The sequence below is a fragment of the Hemicordylus capensis genome, chromosome 4 (genome assembly GCF_027244095.1).
Source record: "Hemicordylus capensis ecotype Gifberg chromosome 4, rHemCap1.1.pri, whole genome shotgun sequence".
NCBI classification, from domain to species: Eukaryota; Metazoa; Chordata; class Lepidosauria; order Squamata; family Cordylidae; genus Hemicordylus; species Hemicordylus capensis.
The window spans coordinates 266,719,108-266,739,339 of record NC_069660.1 but is presented as its reverse complement, the minus strand read 5'-3'; the positions used below and the strand labels follow the sequence as shown (position 1 = coordinate 266,739,339).

The 20,232-nt window shown below is 42.2% G+C and overlaps 1 protein-coding gene across 15 annotated transcripts in view; it reads right to left on the bottom strand.

Moving 5' to 3' along the window:
- The window catches only part of CSPP1 (centrosome and spindle pole associated protein 1), a 121,290-nt gene that overhangs the window by 35,946 nt on the left and 65,112 nt on the right, over positions 1-20,232 (bottom strand). For all 15 annotated transcript variants that reach the window (XR_008306938.1, XR_008306937.1, XM_053249259.1 and 12 more), the window contains 5 exons: positions 13,178-13,325; positions 5,146-5,298; positions 2,607-2,719; positions 1,300-1,449; positions 269-418 (listed from right to left, as the gene is read on the bottom strand). Coding sequence is in view for 13 of the 15 variants with exons in the window: in XM_053249259.1 (XP_053105234.1) it covers positions 269-418; positions 1,300-1,449; positions 2,607-2,719; positions 5,146-5,298; positions 13,178-13,325 (714 nt within the window). In the remaining 2 variants the exon portion in view is untranslated. The remainder of the gene's footprint in view (positions 1-268; positions 419-1,299; positions 1,450-2,606; positions 2,720-5,145; positions 5,299-13,177; positions 13,326-20,232) is intronic.

The window sequence follows — 20,232 nt, the reverse complement described above, 5'->3', positions numbered from 1 at the left end:
TTTAGCAGTCCTCTGGAAGGCAGTCACAAAGGTGTCAGGCAAACTGCAGGGGGAAGAGATTTCCATGAACTGAACACAACCACATAAGGGCCCTGTCCTGGGTCCCCACCAGCACCTTGAATTGCACCCAGAAAGAGGCAATGCAGATTGTACTAATATGTTCTACAAATCCCATTCCCAGTATCATGATCAGTTTGGCCCTAAGAAAGATGCAACACCACCCTGAAAGAAAATTTCTTCTTTTCAGAAGACAAGAAAAAAGAATTACCTTGTCTTCTTCAATCATTATATGCTTCTCTGTTTTGCCTTGCTCCTGAAACTGCTTATCCCACCTTTCTTCTTCGTCTTTTTTCTTTTTCTCTGCCTCTGTTTTCCTTTCTTCAGCTAATCGATACAGCTCTTCATTTTTCAACCTTTGCTACACAGATAAAAAGTGTGAAGAACAAAAATGTTATTTTTGGCAAACGATGACGAATTTGAAAATATGGGTTTCCTCTTCCACTGAAATGTCAGGGGCAGCTACGTGTAGTATGGAGCCAATCCCCACCATAACACATAAACTTTGCACCCTGTTCACAAGTAGCAAAACTGGAAGGGTTATTGGGGTGGGGGGCAACTGTTCATCCCATTTACCACAAGCAGCCTTTAGGTTCCCCCACTGCTGCCATTTCCTCTATGCTTCCTACTCAAAAGATGACAGAGAGGGGGCATGAAGCACTACTTTCTGTCTAAAAACTTCATTACATCTTTCACCCAAAATGAAAGCATTCTCAGAAGTGTGTGTATGGTGTGTGTGTGTGTGTGTGTGTGTGTGTGTGTGTGTGTGTGTGTGTGTGTGTGTGACTCATACACACACACCCACACCCCAGAACATGCATAAGCAAAAGCCCAAGGATCAGAGCTATATGCTTAGAAATATATCCCACTGAAATCAATAGGGATTGTTGCCAAGTTTGCCAGGACTGGAACTAAAGTATAAACTTCCTTCATCTGTTTTGGGGGATTAAAGCCAAGTTAGAGGGGTCGGTGATAAATGAATAAAATCCACTCAGACAGGAACCTGGCAGTCAAGTACCGAAAGAGGAAGTTAATACCTGGCACCCAAGTAAAAGAGATGGCTTTTTACAAATTCCATCTTGACATCTAACACAAGCATTCAAATTCTTATGGTGGGTCTTCAGATATGTCCTCTCTAATGAGATTTCCTAAGAATGTACACACAACCCTACCTTTCTGAGACACACAACACTATCTTTAAAGAAGAAAAGATATCAAAGCCATAGAAGTTGGATATCATACCTCCTCCTCTTTCCTTCTCCTCTTTTCCAGTTCTTCTTCATATTCTCTCTGAATTCTAGCCCTTTGCTCAGCTAGTATTTTTTCTTCCCTTTCATCTTCAAGCCTTCTTTTTTCACGCTCTGCTTCTTCTTTTTTTCGTTTTTCTTCAATCTAAAAAAGAAAGCTACCTAAGCATTTAGACTGACTGGCAATAAGAAAACTTAAACATTTACATTACTGAAGATGTGAATCATCCGAAGCCTGCTTGCCCAAGTCTACTGATAAATGAAAGTCTTCTTTTACAACTAGGCTTAAGATTTTGCTTTGAGCCATACTCCTCAAAGAATGCTTTGACACCACCCACAGATGTGACCTAATGCACTTCCCACCATAATTTACCGAGGTTACCTGCTCTTCCAATAGCTTGAGAACCCCATCTTTCTTTCTTTCTCTTTCTTTCAAGTTTCTAGCACTTATTATTTTATTTATTTTATTTTATTTATTTTTAACTTCTATATATAGAATTCTTGTAAACGTACCCGTTGCTAATCCCATGTGTGGCAGCTCTCACGAGAGTTCGTGAGTGAGCTGCCAATTAGTAATGGGGACGGCCGGCAGGCCGGAACAAGGGGGCCAGTGGGCCGGGGCAAGGGGGCCAGCTGAGGAAAAGCGGCCACTGGCGGGCCAAGGAGAAGCAGCCACCAAGGGAAAATGAGGGGCGCAGATGCTCTGCATCAGGTCAGCTTGTTTAAAATATTTCTATACAGCCCAAAACTTGTGTCCCTGGGAGGTTTACAATTAAAATAATTTAAAACATCAAATCAATTAACAATAACAACAATCATTTAAAACATTTGAAACCCAACATGAGAAATATTAGAACTATAAATCTAATTAAAAGTCTGGGTGAATATATATATCTTCAGTGCCTTTTTAAAAGTTGCCAGAGATGGGGAGGCTCTTATTTCAACAGAGAGCGCATTCCAAAGCCCAGGGGCAGCAACGGAGAAGGCCTGTTCCCAAATAGCCGCCAGATGAGTTGGCAGCAACCACAGACAGACCTCTCCAGATGACCTTAACAGGCAATGGGGCTCATGGCAAAGAAGACGTTCTCTTAAATAACCAAGGCCTAAGCTGGGTATTTAGGCATATATATTATAGGTATAAATGTCAAAGGATGAAGACAACTAAGCACTAAAAGGCAAATAATTGTCAGGAAACATCCTCACATTTGCTTTTCTCTGGAAATACTTCATTCTCAAGCAAGTATTAAAAAAATATAAAGGGGGTGGTCCATAAGTCCACACAATACGAACATGTACACTCACCTGAAAACGAAGGAAGTTCTTGTATGATTCTTGCCGCCTAAGCTGTTCAGGTGTCAGGGGCTCACCAAAAACATTACCACGAGCAAATGGAGATGTTTGTGTATATGTAAAACCTAATTTTTTTTTTAAAAAGAGGATATGCAAACTTAGGTAAAACAGACATTTCATAAAGGTTTTCAAGCTGACATTTGGCATCTGGCTCCAAAGAATGCTGCTGGTTTAATTGTTTAATCCATGTAACTTAAACTTAATCAATATAACTAACATTCCACTTCCACGTGTACCACCCAGAAGTATTTCAGCTACTGCTGTAGCCTAAAAACCAGGATCTAAAATCCCAAATTCTGCCAGAATAGAAAGCAGCAAGCAAGCACACATAATTTGCACATCCCAACAGGCTCAAAAGAACCCTGTTTTCCTTCATCCTTCTGCCTACACGTGCACATAGGGGCACACACTGGAGGATGGAAGGTTTGTGTGCATCTCACTTATTCCTGTTCAGCTCTCCCCATCAGACCATAAATAACCAATACTGAACTGGTGGAGGAAGGTGAGAGGATTGGATGGGAACACATGAAATGTGCACAGACCTCTCATTCCTCCAGCTGCAGCTAGGATCAAACAGGGCTGTCTATTAAGCCTGTGGAAAATTATCTGCATGTGAGGGTCCATGGGGGACTGGATCATGCCCAATGAGTTTTGCGTTTTAAAAGAGATGTGGTATATTTGAGTTTATAATTTGCAAACTATTACTAGCTGGTAATACTTTAAATTGCTATTGAGAAGGATTATCACAGGAAAGAAATGCATTTGGCATCACCATCTGCATGGGCAATGCCACCATTTGATTTTGGTTTAGATTTATCCCTTATTTGTACTTTTAAAATATATTTGCTAAGAAAATAATGCAATTACAAAACTGATGAGAACCCCACAAAATATTTAGCTCCAGCACTTGCAAGTGTTTGATTTTCAAGGGGGTGAGATTCTTCAAAAGTGCAGTGTATTGCAAAAATGGACTAATCTAACAATTGGGGCCCCCTTAGAAAGCATATTTTCTAAACTAAAAACACGTTTAAGCGTCTGAGATATTTTCCCCAAGTTCCAGGTCTCTCAACCCTGTTGGATAATCCTGTGTATGAGAGTTGTTTTAGTAACAGTTTTCAACATGTTTGACTAGTTAAACATAAATGTTCCACAATCCTGCACACACTCCATGGAGATATTCACACACAACCACACAACTCTACAGTATCTATTTGGATCATAACTACAAGGAATGTTTTTCAGGGTTGCAGCTTTTAAACATACAGATAATAGGACATAATCAATTTCAATCTCATACCCCCAAGTCATACTATATTTGTTGAAATATTTTGTTTCAACAACTAAATTACAAGATCTATTTTTTCCCCATTTCATTTATTTGAAGCAAACCCAAGAATGGCAACATTTTAAAATGCTAGCACTTCCAGCTCTATCCATAGACTAGCACCCAAGGCTCTGAAATAGAGTTGCCACCTTTCTTCCCTGACAGAATCTTGGTTCCTGAACAACTGCACACAGCTTGTTAAAACAATAAGAAAGAAAGGGGGCAACTCTAGCTGGAAAACTGAAAGATGATCCAGTGGTTCCAATATATGCTGGCAGTTCCCTGTTTGATGTTTTCTGTACATGCCTGAAGGAACCCCACACTTAGGTCTGCACAGAGTGCTTTGCAGTGGAGAATAGGATAAGGGTGTGAGGAACTGGTTTGAATTCAAACTTGCTCAGTTTGACCGGTTCAAACTTGAAATGGCCCCCCCAAAAGGGGACCGGTCAGAGTTCAAACCGGGTCCGGTTAGACTCAAACTGGTTCAGCCAGCTATGCTTGTAAAGGGGAAACCAGTAAGGATTCCCCTTTACAAGCAAAGGGGATCCTGACCTCTAAAAGGGGTTCAAGGGGTGGGCGAGAGGACACCTTACCCCTGGCAGCGCCTCCTCGGTAGCAGCCTCTCTAGGCCCCATCAACCCTCACCCCCAGCAATGCGGACTCTCAGGCATCCCAGTTCCAACCCGCAATGCTTGGGGGGAGCACTGGTGGGCCGTAGAGGGACCACTGCCGAGGAAGCGCTGTCGGAGGTAAGGTGCCCTCTGCCCACCCACCCCCAAACTGCTTTAGAGTTAGGGATCCTCTTTGCTTGTAAAAGGGAATCCTCACTGGATTCCCCTTTACAAACACAGCCACTCAAACCAGGTCTAACTGGTTTGACATAATTCGACCGCATGTATCCAACCGTCAGCCAGTTCTAATGAACTGGTTCATGGTCTGGCAGTTCCATGCACACTCCTATGACAGGAAGCTACAAGGGATACAAAAATATTTATTAGTGCAACAACACAGACAGTGTCTAACACTACTAGCTATACCAAATTTAAGCACTTTGGGGGGAAATATAGGACTGACTTCAGTGGAAAGTACAGCATAGGAAGAAAGTACAATAATTTCAACCAGTGACGTAACACAAATTTACAACTGAAAGTACAGTATTATTTAAACCTGCTATTTTATTTGTAGATTCATCTGTATTCTCAAGTCTTGGGGAGGCCAAACTTAGGTCAACAGATACTATAGCTCTTTTATCTTCATATATTCTTGCCTCTGGATTATGATATGCATCTTCATTTTGCTTGTGCATCATATTCAAGTCAGCTGAAGAAAAGGGGGAAATAGCCATTTATAATATTTTATTCCAATAAGAGGTATGTTTATGGCACAGTTTTGAGGACTCTCAAAGCCCACAATTTAAGCCAGAATTAGGTGTACAGTACAGTGTATGCTTTAACTAAAAGCCCACTGAAGATCAAAACAACGTTCTGGAAAAAGGAGATTTTATTATCCCTTTTTACTTTAAAGGTAAGTAAAAACAAAATGTTAGCAATGGGTTTCAGTCAAGTTAAACTTCATGTCTCAGTACTCTGCTATGTTGTTATAATGCTTCAAATTGCCTAATTATCAGTATTACATAGTTGTCTCCAGATTTATCACCTCTGTGACTCCATCCACCGTGTATAAGGCACATCCATTATTTTCAGTGGTTAGGGCACCCATTGCTCAGTCCCTGAATGACCAGTATGAGGTCTGATGAAATGTGGATAGATAAGGACAAATAAGTGATTATTATTATGGAAGCAGCCTAGCAGAAGGGAGGCCAGGTGGGTCTTATGAGTGAACATGGATCACCAAAACATCATCTGTTAAAGGCAAGCAACCTATTTATCTTTATGGTAATCCATGACCCCACATAAAATGGGTGATTGACAAGTTCACCTAGGCAGTGGGAGGTAAAGTGTGCTGTCAAGTCAATTTGAAGTCCTGGAGCCCACATAGCCTGTGCTTTTCTTTGCACCTTCTTTAGAACTGCCCAACCAAAGTTGGCCTCTGCTTCTGAGAGGATGTCCACAGTATAATATCTTACTAAAGGTAGGTCTGAAGACCATTTAGCTGCTTTACAAAATGTCCATGATACTTATTTCAGACATATGAGCTGCTGATCCAGCCATTCCTCTAGTAGAGTGCACCTCAATTCCAGGTGGAGGCTTAACCTTCTGTATGCAGTAGCACATGAAAATTAGTTCAACTAGCCAGTGTGAAAGTCTTTGTCTGGAGATGGGTTGTCCTTTTTTCTTTCCCTAAAAGGAGACAATATGGGATTTTCTGAAATCTTCCATTCTTTCCATATAGTACAGAATAGATATTTTGATATCCATGGAGTGCAGTGACTTTTCCAGAGGAGCAGATGGGTTCATAAAGAAAGAAGGTAAGATTATGTCTTAGTCTCAGAGTTTCAAATAAACCATCTCAGGTTTAAAGGTTTGATCTGTCCACATCGCGACTTTGTCTGGATAAAACTTTGTGTAAGGAGAGTGGAACCTAAGACCTGTTAGCTCACTACCTAATTGTTGAGGTTATAGCCACTAAGAACACTGTCTTTAGAGAGAGTAACTTAAGTGAAGAAGAGGCCAGAGGTTCAAAGGGAGGTTCTGTTAACGTAGAAAGGGCTAACAAAAGGCTCCAGGGTTCATTATTTATTTATTTGATTTGTATACCGCCCTTCCAAAATGGCTCAGGGCGGTTGAACCAAAATAGCTCAACCAAAATGGCTCATTAGGCTCTCTAACAGGTGGAAATAAGACCGTTTATCCCATCCTGGATATCTTGCAGAGCGCGCAACCATATGAACTTTTATGGAAGCATTCAACAGACCAGAATTCTTTAGATAAGAGAACACATCTGATAGAGGTTTTATAGAGATCAAATCCCTTAGTTGCCACACAGAATGTGAATCTCTTCCATTTGCATTTGTAACTGCTTCTTGCTGATTCCTTCCTTTCGTTTAGGAGGATGTGATCTAGAAATTGAGTTTCCATGCTGTCAGCACTTGGGAGGTTGTAGTGGAAGATATGATCTGCTCCCTGGGACAAGAGATTCCAATGGGGATATAGACTGTGGTATCTACAGTCAGAGCAGGAGGATAGGAAACCACAGTTGTCTAGGCCACCATGGTGTGAGTAGATTACATGGTGTGTTCTTCTGAAGGATTTTGCTCAGTATTTGGGATTCTTGTAGGACTGTTGTAGGACTGGTGTAGAGGTAAATTGTTTTGCAGTATACCATGATGTTCTCATTTTCTTCATTGTCTCGTCAGTCTGGAAACCGAAGAGACCTTCCCCACTGAATGGCAAGTTTTCAATCTTGTCCTTAATATCAATATGAAGGGAGGTTGACCAAAGCCATACATACCATTTGAAGGACACTGTGCCTGCAAGGGAACGAATTCCCATTCCCATTTCCATTAGGTGTTTAGCTGTGCTTAAGTGTTGTCTAGTAACATAATCCAACTTCACTAGCACAACTTTAAATTTGTCCCGAACACCTTCTGGTACATATTGCTGGTATCTATCTTATGTGACTCTTGCTGGTGTCTATCTTATGTTTCTCTTTAGATTGTAAGCCCTTTGGGGACAGGGATCCATCTTATTTATTTATTGTTTCTCTGTGTAAACCGCCGTGAGCCATTTTTGGAAGGGTGGTATAGAAATTAAATAAATAAATAAATAAATTTAATAATGATGATGATGATGATGATGATGATGATGATAACCAACAACATTGACAATAAAAATCAGCCATCCCAGGTCCTTGAGAAGGACCCGATGTCTGGATAAAACAAACCAGTCAGTAACACCTGTCTGACTGTGTAAACAAGAAATAATAATAATTTAGTTCATCCTTAAAATTGCCCCAAATAGAGTAACGGTATTTGTCCAAGCCGGCCATGTAGCTGGCTGTCTTAATAGACATCCATGATGCTAAGTAAAACCTACAACCCACGGCATCCAATTTCCTTTGCTTAATGGGGCTGAATGCCTCTTCCCCAACTTACTGACCATGGCACAGTCCACCACAAGGGAGTTTGGCGGCAGGTTTTTGAAAAGGAAAGGGCACGACTCTTCTTGAATCCTATGGAAATTTTCTAATCTTTTCGAAGTGAGATAGAGGCTGATGGGGCCTCCCAAGCCAATTTTGCCGAGTTTGTGAAAATGGGTAGCATGGGCAGTGATACCCGGTTGTGTAGAGGTAGATGAGGATATGAAGTTGTAGACTGAGTCCTTCTTCCAACTTCTTGGGTTGGAGATTTCAGTCCCAAACTGAAACTAAACTGAGCTGTCCCTGAGTGACACATAGGAACAGCTCAATGGCATAGTTTGAGATGATATCATCAACACCGATTCAATATAGCAGACGCATAAACTTTTGAGGCACAAGTGGGCTAATTTGTGAACTGATTAACAGATTTGAACGAAAATTGCTGAAGCTGTAGGGAGAGCTCAACAGCGTAGACTCTGATGATGTCATCCAACACAATTCAAGATGGCAGACACAAACCTTTAAGATGCAAGTACACTAACTTGTGGACAGTCTGATCGATTTGAACCAAATTTGCTACAGCTGTATGGACACATAGGGATGCCTCAATGGTGTAGTTTGTGATGATGCCATCCACCCCGATCCAAGATGGTGGATCTGTGAACTTTTGAGGCACAAGTGCACTAACTTGAAGAATAACTGATCTGAACCAAATTTGGTACAGTTGTAGTGAGTGTCACACAGGGACACCTCAATAGTGTAATTTGTAATGATGTCATCCACCCCGATCCAAGATGGTGAACACATGAACACTTGAGGCTCAAGAGATCTAACTTGTGAACCTCAATTTAAACCAAATTTAGTCCAGTTGCGGAGACAATGAAAGGAAAGTAGGCTGATTAGTTGTTACTAGAACTTGTTTCTTTGAACAGAACCCTCATCTGAGTCCGTAGAATGGATCATAATCATCATTTGACTTTTCCTCTTTATTAGTTTTTTTTTTTTTAAATCCAAAGTCGTTAGATAGTAGTAGATGATCTCCACATCAGGGCTCTTACAGTGAGTTTGGTTATCTCCATATTGAGAGCTTCAATGCTGACCAACTTTTCACAGGACATTGTGGTTGGGACGGCGCTAGAGACCTTTAAAAAAATTATTTCTTATATGAGCTTTTTGGCTGTGCAGGGTCTTTTTGAGTTTTCATTTCTACCAGAGCTCTCTCTCTCTATGTTCTCCATTTCCACAGCCTGTATTTGTGAAGTCATAAGGGAGTCCAAGTGATGGAAAACAACAAGGTTCCCTGAACTGCCTAAGTCGATGTACAAACCTAGGGTCTAGCGCTCCAGGCGAACTCCAATAACGCATTCGGTATCCCATTGATGAATAAGTTGGGCCTGAGTAGTGATACCTCTCTCTTCAACTAAAGTTTGGTGTATATGAAGGAGCGAACATAGAAGTCACTCTGGCAAGAGATGCTGAAAGAGTCTTTGGAACAGAAGTTGCCCAATTTCCTCATCCCCATCCAAACCATGCATTTAAAAACCTCTAAAGGTGGATCCTGATGGACTGGATTGTGTAGAATCCATCAAGGATTCCAAATTTTTTGAGGTACACTTGTCTGACAGGCACAGCTGGGCAGATTTCCCTTGAAGGTTGTTCTTTACTCAAATTAGAGTCCTTTCCCTGGTCAGAATTTATTTATTTGATTTATATACTACCCTACCAAAAATGGCTCAGGGCGATTTACATCAAGAATTGGTTGAGGAATTCTTAAGTGAGAAATCCACTATAATAAGTGAGATATAGGCAGTGTCTGCAACCGTCTGTTGGAGCATCTCTGTCCTCGGCATTGAAGGAGATGATCTATGCCACCGTTAGTGATGTACTAGATGGCTGAACCTTCGATGTTGAAGCCAGTGTTGAAGCTGCTCTTGACACTAAGGAAGATGCCCGAGGAGATGATTGCATACACTGGAGGTCTGCCGGAAAAATTTGTACTGTAGAGGGCGAGGGGGTGTGGGGAGATTCCCCGAACCCATGGTCAATATCAAAGTCAGTGTAGCAGTCAACATTGAAGGCAGCGAATTAAGGTTTCCTTTTGCCGTTGAGTCAGTTGTTGATGCCAAAGAATGCCTGTCTCTCGATCTCAAGCGGCCAGGAGAGTCATCCCTCTGATGTTTTCTTTTCTTATGCCAACAGGAATTACCTTCCCTGCTGAGAACCTTGGGCTTCTTAAAAACTGACTCAGCATGCTATTTTTACAATCGATGAGTCTGAGACTCTCCCCCTGGTGAATAGCGATGTGCAGAACATTTCAATGATGAAACATTTTGACTCGAAACAGAACACTCTCTTTTTAAAAGGCCTGTTTCAAGCTCAGAGCAGAACAACCCTGTTTCAATCAAAACATTTCAAGCACCATTTTGGAGGTCTGTTTTCCCCCTTGATGATTGGTTTTCTGGCACTGGCTTCTGACTGGCGTACAATCTCCTTGCTTCTTGATTGGAAGCATCATACAAATCAAATATTGTTATGGACAACTGTGGGCGGTGGAGACACAGGAGGAAATTTCAAAATGTATTCAAAGGGACTGGGACGCAGAAAGAGGCCTTATTTTGAGCCTCTTCTCAGCACTGAGTATAATATGCTGTGCTATTGCTTCTGTAACTATTTGGTTTTGCTGGGTATCAAATTGACAAAGGAAGAACTTGGGTACATGTTTTCCTTTTATTTTGTTTGTGAGATAGTGTTGTGGTGAGAAATGGACAGTGGCAGCTGTGTGTGTGTGTGTGTGTGTGTGTGTGTGTGTGTGTGTGTGTGAATATTTATTGGCCTTGACGCTAACTTGTGCTTCACTCACTACTCTGGTCTGCTCTGCAAATTCTGCAATCTGCATTGCAAGGTGGACTCAGTCAAAATGTGTCTGAAGTTGCTCTATTTGAGTTTATGGCTATGCTTGCTGCTAAGTAAGTGTGCTGCTGTGGCAGCTGTTGCAATGCTAGGAAGTATGGAGTCATAATTGTGTGAGAGAGTGCAACTTGTCCCAATGATGTTACTGCAGCACAGGCACTGTGTCTGGCAGTGGATGCTGAGTCAGTTATTCCTTTTTGGCCATTTTTGGACTGCATTTGAAATGTGTGTTACATGTTGGGAGGGGCAGATTCCCTTTTACTGTGTGCTTCTGCAGTATTTTTCAAGGTAGGGTTGCAAAATGCATTGAAAATTGCAACGTAAAACTTGTCTGTGCACTCTGAGTGCAGCTTGTTCCAGCCATAGCGAACAATGAGGAAACCCACCCACCCCCAATTGTTCCCCATGGGGTGTTTTTAGGGACACCAAAGTAGGTTATGTGGTAGGGCATGTGCTACCTACCACCCAAACCAAAAAAGGAATGGGCAAGCAGGCAATTTTTAACATATTTTAACCTCTCCCCAAAATCCCTATAGGATCCAGGGGTGGGGTGGGGGAAAGTTTAAAAATTTGTTTAAAATCACCCAATTGCCCATTTCTTTTCTGGGTTGGGGGGTAGGTAGCACCCATCATGCCCTACCACAGAACCTACTTTGTAGTCCCTAGAAGCTACCCAAGGAGAGCAATGGGGTGTTTTGAGTTTCCCCATTGTTTCCTATGGCTGCAAGACTTGAAACATTTTATTTATTTACTATTTGTATACCACCCAAAACGCTAGTCTCTCTTGAGTTTGTTCCATTAAAACAGCGTCAGCCACAGGTTCAATGAAACATTTCGGCCATCTGCATTTCATTTTGTGCTCAAAACAGAATGCAAAATCCATTTGGTGTATATCCTTACTAAGACTCTGATGTCAATCTCAATCCCTAGTGTCTACTATCGGCCAACATAAAGGATGTTGATATCAAAGGTAGCGGCAACCGAGCATCAGGGTTGTTGTCTTAATGCCTTTTCACACAAAGCTGCTCTAAGTTCGGAATTCTCTGCTTTTCACTGATTGTTTCAAAAATGACAAACAGCTTTTACAGATCCAAATGTTGTGGTTTTCACCTAAACAAATTAAGCATTTATTGTGCCTATCTGAGGAAGCGGGAGTACTGCCACAAGAACTATATTTTTAAAAAAAAATTATTTTTTTTTTACCATCCATTAGTACAAGTCCTAATCACAATCACAAGAATAAATGTTAAACTCTCCATCATCAAAAACCAGAGTAAATGAATAATTTCTTTTTCTCACAGGAACCTACTGTAGCTCGAATGAGGAACGAATCTTTCACAACATAAAATGCATCAGATATCAAGAAGGAACTGAGCAATGGGTGCTCTAACCGCCAAAAACAACAGACACACCTTGCATGTGTTGGGTGGAGTCATAGAGCACCTCGAGAAACTGAAGAATTTTTCCATGGGGATTATGGTGCAGGTGCAGAACCCATTTTGTGAGCAAACATGGATTATCATAAAGATCTATATTTTTAATCTAAGTTTTATCTGTCAGTATAAATGCAAACAAACCATTCATCTCAAGAAACCACCACTATGATCCAAACAAGCTACAGTATAGAGGAGAGAAGGGCACTGTGTTCATTGCCAGATAGTTTTTGTTTTTTAAGTTTAACTTAAGTTTCAACTGCAGCTTGGCTCTGGCAGCAAGAGCTCCATTGCTGAGAAATTCAAATAAACCACTAACTGCACAAGTAGTTCTCCTCACCACACATGTGTAGGTTCGTTGGACAAAAGATCATTTATGCTGTATTTTATTTATTTATTTTTAAATCAACCTCCATCATAAAATCGAACAAACACACTTAAAACTTCAATGAAAATGCTGCAATGCTGATCTAACGCTCTGATGAGAGTATGTAACATGAGGCACACAAATATTCATTTCCACGGTCTGGCTATAATATATCAGTATTCTCTCTTTCATTTTTTTATCTGTATCTTGTTTTCAGTGCTAAATCTTATTGCATTTTGCCAGTAGGTTTTGCCTTGTTTTTAGTTCATTCTCATAGAAGCAGCTTCCGTTTAGGCCAGTGAAGCTATTGCTGAATAACCAGTTCTTCTATGCTGTAAATTCGCTGTAGTACATCCATTTTACTCTATCAAGTGCCACTTATATCAGAATAATAAACAAATATAGATAGATGAAGGTATGTAAAAAGGAATATTCCTGACTTTCAACATACTTATGAGGTTTCCTTTTTTATCTCTGAGAGGAGCACCACCACCTCCTTTTCCCCAAGGGTTGTAATTTCTCATTTCAGCTTCTAATCTGGCATCATACCGTTCCCTTTCCTCCTTCTCTTGCCTGCGACGTTGTTCCCTTTCCCTTATCTGCAAAAAATGGAGTTCATTTTAATCACATGCATTATTAATATGGGAATATTTTTAATTCATATTTAGATCAAAATATTCAACTGCTAAGGTATAAAACCTTCCATGTGTGACAGTTACCTCAATTCATTTTTACAAAAATGTACAATTGTTTCTGTACTTTAAAAAAAAATGATTTTATTGAAAGGCATAAACAGGTTGCTTACCTGTAATTTATGATCTGGTAGTGATCCGTTGACATCCATAAGAATGGGTACGGCACCTGCGCAGGATCCTCGTGGTTGAATGCGGTGGAATGCCGCTCAAGGCGTTTGCGCCCAGGCCTCCACATCTCCAGCATGATGCTATTTAAGGCGGGCTAGTTGCCATGTTCCTCAGTTCTTGGATGACCACTGATGAGGACGGGTTGGTGAGTTCACCTTTGGAATCTTAGTGCACACACTCTCTTTACGCTCATAGCAGAAAACTACTGCAGTGGGGTGGTTCAGGAGGGTGTCATAGATGTCAATGGATCACTACCAGATCATAAGTTACAGGTGAGCAACCTGTTTATCTGGATCATGATCTGTTGAGATCCATAAGAATGGGTGTTTAGCTAGCTCCCTTTGGAGGAGGGTGCAGTAATAGTCATCATAACACTTGTTTTAAACTAATTCTCCCAAAGTTTGGCTCAGCCGCAGAGCGTAAATCTATGGTATAGTGTTTGATGAATGGTAACTTTGTGGTCCATGTTGCTGCTTTGCAGATGTCCTTAAAAGTTACACCAGATAAGTGTGCAGCAGATGAAGCATAGGCACGAGTGGAATGAGCCTTGATAGCTTTTGGAGGATCTATGTTCTGTGATCTTTAAGTCAGTATAATTAGTTCCACTAGCCAGTGGGACATTATTTGTCTAGAAATTCAGGAAGCCTTAGCTGAGCCTTTGTAAGTGACAAAAAAGGCATTTGGTGGTCCTGAAACCTTTTGTATGATCTAGGTAGTATAGCAAGGTTAAGGTGAAAGTCTGACACTACCTTGGGAAGGAAGTCAGGATCCAAATGCATCAGCACTTTGTCAGGATAAATTCTGGTAAAAGGAGAGTCTATACGCAAAGTTGTTAGTTGACTAACTCGTTCAGCTGTTGTTATGGCTATAAGGAAGGCTGTCTTCAAAGTCACTAATTTGATAGAAGCAGTACCTAGTGGTTTGAAAGGGCTTTGAGTCAAGGCCAAGAGTACCAATGATATGCTTCATTGTTCCACCGGAGTTTGAATAGGTGGGTATAAGTTCATGAGGCCTTTTAGAAAAGCTCTGCCATCAGGATGCAAGAAGAGCGTTGTGTCTTCCCAGCCAGGATGTTTTGATGAGAGCGTCGCTAGATGGACTTTCAGTGACAAATTTGCCAAACCTTGAGATTTTAAAGTTGTCAAATAGAGAAGAACCTCTCTGACTGCAACTTGTTTGGGGTTAAAACCTCTGAGTTTTGCATAGTTTTTTTGAAACAAAGCCACTTTCTCAAATAATTACGTCTTGTGGAAGGCTTTCTTTGGTTAATCAATATCTTTGTTAGAAACCTATTCACCATGCTGTCAGAAGTAGTGTGAGCACGTCTGGATGTAATATTTGGCAGTTGTCTTGTGTTAGAAGATCTGTTTCTTATGGTAACCTGTGGCGCCTGTTTCTTGGCAATCTGAGTACTTGTGGAAACCAAGGTTGCCTTGGCCACCACGGGGTCACTAGAATACACAATACTAGAGTGGCAAACAGGCGTGCTACCACAAGACTGATCAAGAGTTGTGGTGTGCACATGTAAGGGATCTCCCAAGTCCAGTCCATCTGGAAAGCATCCCCCAATGACTGTGGGTTATGACCTGCTCTGGAACGAATTTGGACATATTTCGTGTTTTCTGATGTGGCAAACAGGTCTATAGTAGGACAGACCCAGTTCTCGAAGAGTGGTGCAACATGCTCTGTCTTTATTTCCCATTCGTGCTGCTGCTGTTGAGCAAAAGTGTGACTCAGACTGTCTGCTAAGTCATTGTCCAGACCCTTTATGTTAATTACTATAGGGTAGATCTGGTGTTTGATGCACCAGTACCAAAGCTGTAGACTGAGGGCACAAAGGGATCACAACACCGTCCTGCCCTGTCTGTTGATGTAGTCAAGGACAGTACTTGTCAAGCTGTACTTGAACTATCTGGCCCTTTAGAAGTGGTAGGAAGGCTTTCATCCCCTGAAACAGCTAGGAGTTCCAAAAAACTGAAATGGAACTGTTTTTGTTGTATTTGATGGCCACTGCAGTGAGCACCCCAACCCAGTAGGGATGCATCCTTTGTTATCCAAATAGTTGGATTTTGCATCTGAAAAGGGACATCCCCTAAGAGGTCTCCTTTGCTCATCCACCAATTCAAAGAGCATAGTATCTGAGCGGGGATCTTGAGACGCATTTGTTGGCTGTCTACATTCGGGAGGAATACTGAAAGCAAGCAAAGCTGAAATTTTCACATCTTTAACGGTGTATACACACTATTGTATTGCAGGATGCCATGAGGCCTAGCAGTATTTGTATGAGTCAAGCAGGCTGAATTGGATGTTCTTGGAAACATCTCCCTGATGCAATCGTAGCGTTCCTGGGGGTAAGTATGCCTGTTTCATTTCCATGTTTAGAACTGCACCAATGTAGCTTATAACATGTACAGGTTCTGTGTGAGACTTTTTCCAAATGACTTGGATCCTCAAGTCCTGAAGGAGCTCTAATGTATAGGATGTCAGATAACATAACTCATTTTGATCTTTTGATGGGCCTTGCATTCTCAAGCCACCACCACCGCCATGCACTTGGTGAATATCCTGGGGGCAATGGAAAGGCCAAAGGGTAATACCTTGTATTGGTATACTTGTTCTCCCACGGTGAATCTTAGATATTTTCTGTGCACCTTCCTGATACCAATGTGAAAATAGGCATTCCTTAGATCAAGTGTTGCAAGCCAGTTTTCTTGATATAGAATAGGTAAGATCTCCTGAAAACGCGATCATTTGGAATTTTTTCACATGGACAAATTTGTTTAAGTGACGAAGATACATAATTGGTCAGATTCTGCCTCCCCTCTTCGGTATCTGAAAATACTGGGAGTAAAACCCTCCCGTCTGTGTGCCCACTGCACAGGGGCAATTGCACCCTTTGCTAGCAGCTGCTTCACCTCTTCCCTCAGCGAAGGTTGAATGAATCTCACCCCGGAGAACTTCGGAATAACCTTGAACTTTATAGCATACCCCATGGAAACTATCTTGAGGATCCAGCAGTCTGATGTTATGTAGTGCCCTGCAGGGGCATGGCATGCCAGCTTGATAGAGTTGGTTACTGGCATCAATAATGGGGTCGCAAACCTGGTGGAGTTGGTTGCACACCATGATGGTATTGCCCTTGATGGAGGAGGTGTTGAGAGAATTGGGTCAGGAGATGTAACTGCAACAGTGGATGATTGCAAACCTCATAGATGCTTCTGAGGCTCCGCTTGCTTGGTACGTTGTCCTTGATTGTTTTAATTCTTGTTCTGATAGGGATGTTTGTTGTAAGGCCAGTATTGTTTCCTGAATTGCCTCCTGTCTTATTGCCCAAACGTTGACTTCTGTTTAGAATATGACATATTTCGAACTGTAGAAAGAAGAAGAGGCTGTAAAGTCTTTGCTGTAAATTTTGATTTCTTTAATTTCTCCATGGTGGAGTCCGTTTCCTCATTGAAGAGGCCTTTTCCATCATACGGCAGACCTTCGACCTTCTCCTGCATATCACTCTGTAATGAAGAAGTGAAGCCAGGTGCGTTGTCTTATCGACAGCAGCTGTCAGAGATCTAGACTCAGTTTCAGCTAAATGCTTTGCCGCGCTGAGTTATTGGTGTGTGAGTGCTGAAGATTTAGTCATAGTCGGTTTGAATCGCTTTTTTAAATCTTCTGGCGATAAATGGAGGTGTAGCAGCTGGCCAGAGTGTGGACTGGCTGAACGTGTGCAAGACACGGGGTTAGAGGGTAATATGATTTAGGTTGGGCCATTTTCCATGTTCAGTTGCCCTTAAAATAATAGGGGAACCCTGGAGAAGATATCCTCATGCCAGCAGAAGCCAAGGTAGCAGCAGCCACAGATCGGTAAGAGAAACCATGAGTGCCATGAAGAGGTGCTTGCTAGGTGAGCAGCAGATAGCGCCTAGCATACTGGACGATGAGGTGCAGTGGGCTGTTCTGGAGCAGGAGCACGTACCCTAGTGACTGTCAGGTCTTCCTGTGGGCAGTCCGCATTCTGAGACAGAAACCCCTGAAATGTTGTCATCGAAGGTGTGCACTCAAATCCAGCATGGAGAGCAGAGTTCGGGACGTAATTGGGTCCAAACCGCGGTGTCTATAATTTTCTCAATCTTCGATATTGAAGGTCATTGCCAGTGGTCGATATTGGAGCGTGACTTGCATCAGGCAACATTGAATCAGAGTCTTCAGTGTCAACAGAACATCTGAACATTGATCTGTCAGTGGCGAGGGTGCAGAAGACTGGACTGGAGTAGGAGCCGGTGAAATCGACCCTGCTCTCGACATCAACGTCTTCAGCTGTTTGATGTTGAGAGGTTCTCTTGACATCGGCATCTTAGGGCTCTCAGACTTGATCATTTGTAGACCCAACAGAGAGGGGGTTCAACCCCCTGTCAAGTCAATGGTCTTCACTTTCTTGAGACTAGATGCCAAAGTAGAGTCTTCCTTAAATAACCACTTTCCTTTCAACTTTGAATGCCCTGCAGAAGCACTCCCATGTGAAATACTCAGAGGCTTAGTGCTCTTCATAGCCTTCAAAGTTGAAGAGGGTGCCGAGTGCTTTGACTGTTTCAATGGAACAGCCATCTGTGTCAACATTGATATCAATCTTGATGGGAGGGGGGCATCGATGGGCTCAAGACATCATTGTAGATTGCGGCACAAAGCGTAAGAGCCCAATTTTTTCTCGTATGATTCGAGAAAGATAGACAGATCTTGCATGTGGACACATTATGCCCTTCACCCAAACAAATAAGGCACAAGTAATGAAGATCCTTCGAGGGGAGTTTTGCGTTGCAGCCCACACACCTCTCAAACCATTTTTTCTCCTCAAACATAATCCGTTTCCGTAGTCAGTCTGTTTCGTCATCAGTAGCAGTCATCATAGTCAAGTTGTTCCGTAATCAATAAAATCTAATCGACAATCCTTTTTTCTTTTTCTTTTTTGAAGATCATGAACTCTCAGAAGAGGAACTAATCTGAACGAGGAGTGACAGCACGAGGTCTGTTCACAACGGCAGTCCAAAAAGAACTGAGGAACATAGTGTCCGCCTTAAACAGCACCACACTGGTGGACAAACTGCTTCAGACTGTGCGTCCTACAACCTGTTCCCTTGAGCCTTGCCCAACTTGGCTTATCGCATCTGATAATCATATTATCAGAGAGGGTCTGGGTTAATATTATAAAAGCTTCTCTGAGAGAGGGTAGGATGCCTCCTTGTCTTAAGTAGACTATCATTAGATCACTTTTGAAGAAAGCTATGCTGGATCCCTCAGAGTTAGCTAATTACAGACCTGTTTCTAATCTTCCATGTTTGGGCAAGATGGTTGGGGGGGTGGCTTCTCAGCTCCAGGCAGTTTTGGATGGTGCAGATATCTAGACCCATTTCAAACTGGCTTTTGTGTGGGCTATGGGGTCGATACTGCCTTGGTCAGCCTGATGGATAATCTCCAACTGGCTATCGACAGAAGGAGTGTGACTCTGCTGATCTTTTTGGATTTCTCTGCAGCTTTCGATACCATCGACCATCGTATCCTTCTGGACTGCCTGAGGGAGGTGGGATTGGGTGGCACTGTTTTACAGTGGTTCCGCTCCTACCTCTCTGGCAGATTCCAGATTGTGTCACTTGGAGACTGTTGTTCCGCTAAGCGAGAACTGAAGCGTGTAGTCCCACAAGGCTCCATACTGTTTTCAATGCTTTTTACCATCTACATGAAACTGCTGGGAGAGATTATCAAGAGGTTTGGTGCTGGGTGTCATCAATATTCTGATGAAACCCAGATTGACTTACATAAGAACAGCCCTGCTGGATCAGGCTCAAGGCCCATCTAGTCCAGCATCCTGTTTCATACAGTGGCCCACCAGATGCTGCTGGAAGCCACAGGCAGGAGTTGAGGGCATACCCTCTCTCCTGCTGTTACTCCCCTACAACTGGTACTTAGAGGCATCCTGCCTTTGAGGCTGGAGGTGGCCTATAGCCCTCCGACTAGTAGCCATTGATAGACCTCTCCTCCATGAAGTTATCCAAACCATCCAGGCCATCCAGGCATCCAGGTTGCTGGCTGTCACCGCATCTCGTGGCAGAGAATTCCACAAGTTGATTATGCATTGTGTGAAAAAGTATTTCCATTTGTTGGTCCTAGATTTCCTGGCAATCAATTTCATGGAATGACCCCTGGTTCTAGTGTTATGGGAGAGGAAGAAGAGTTTCTCTCTATCCACTTTCTCCACAACATGCATGATTTTATAGACCTCTATCATGTCTCCCTGCAGTCGTCTTTTTTTCTAAACTAAATAGCCCCAGGTGTTGTAGCCTAGCCTCATAAGAAAGGTGCTCTAGGCCCCTGATCATCTTGGTTGCCCTCTTCTGCACCTTTTCCAGTTCTACAATGTCCTTTTTTTAGATGTGGTGACCAGAATTGTATGTAGTACTCGGTCGCACCATAGTTTTGTATAAGGGCATTATAATATTAGCCGTTTTACTTTCATTCCCCTTCCTAATGATCCCTAGCATGGAATTGGCTTTTTTCACAGCTGCTGCACATTGAGTCAACACTTTCAATGAGCTGTCCACCACAGTTGGACATGAGGTTGGACTTCTCCATGCCAACCTCATCAGGAAATGGCATA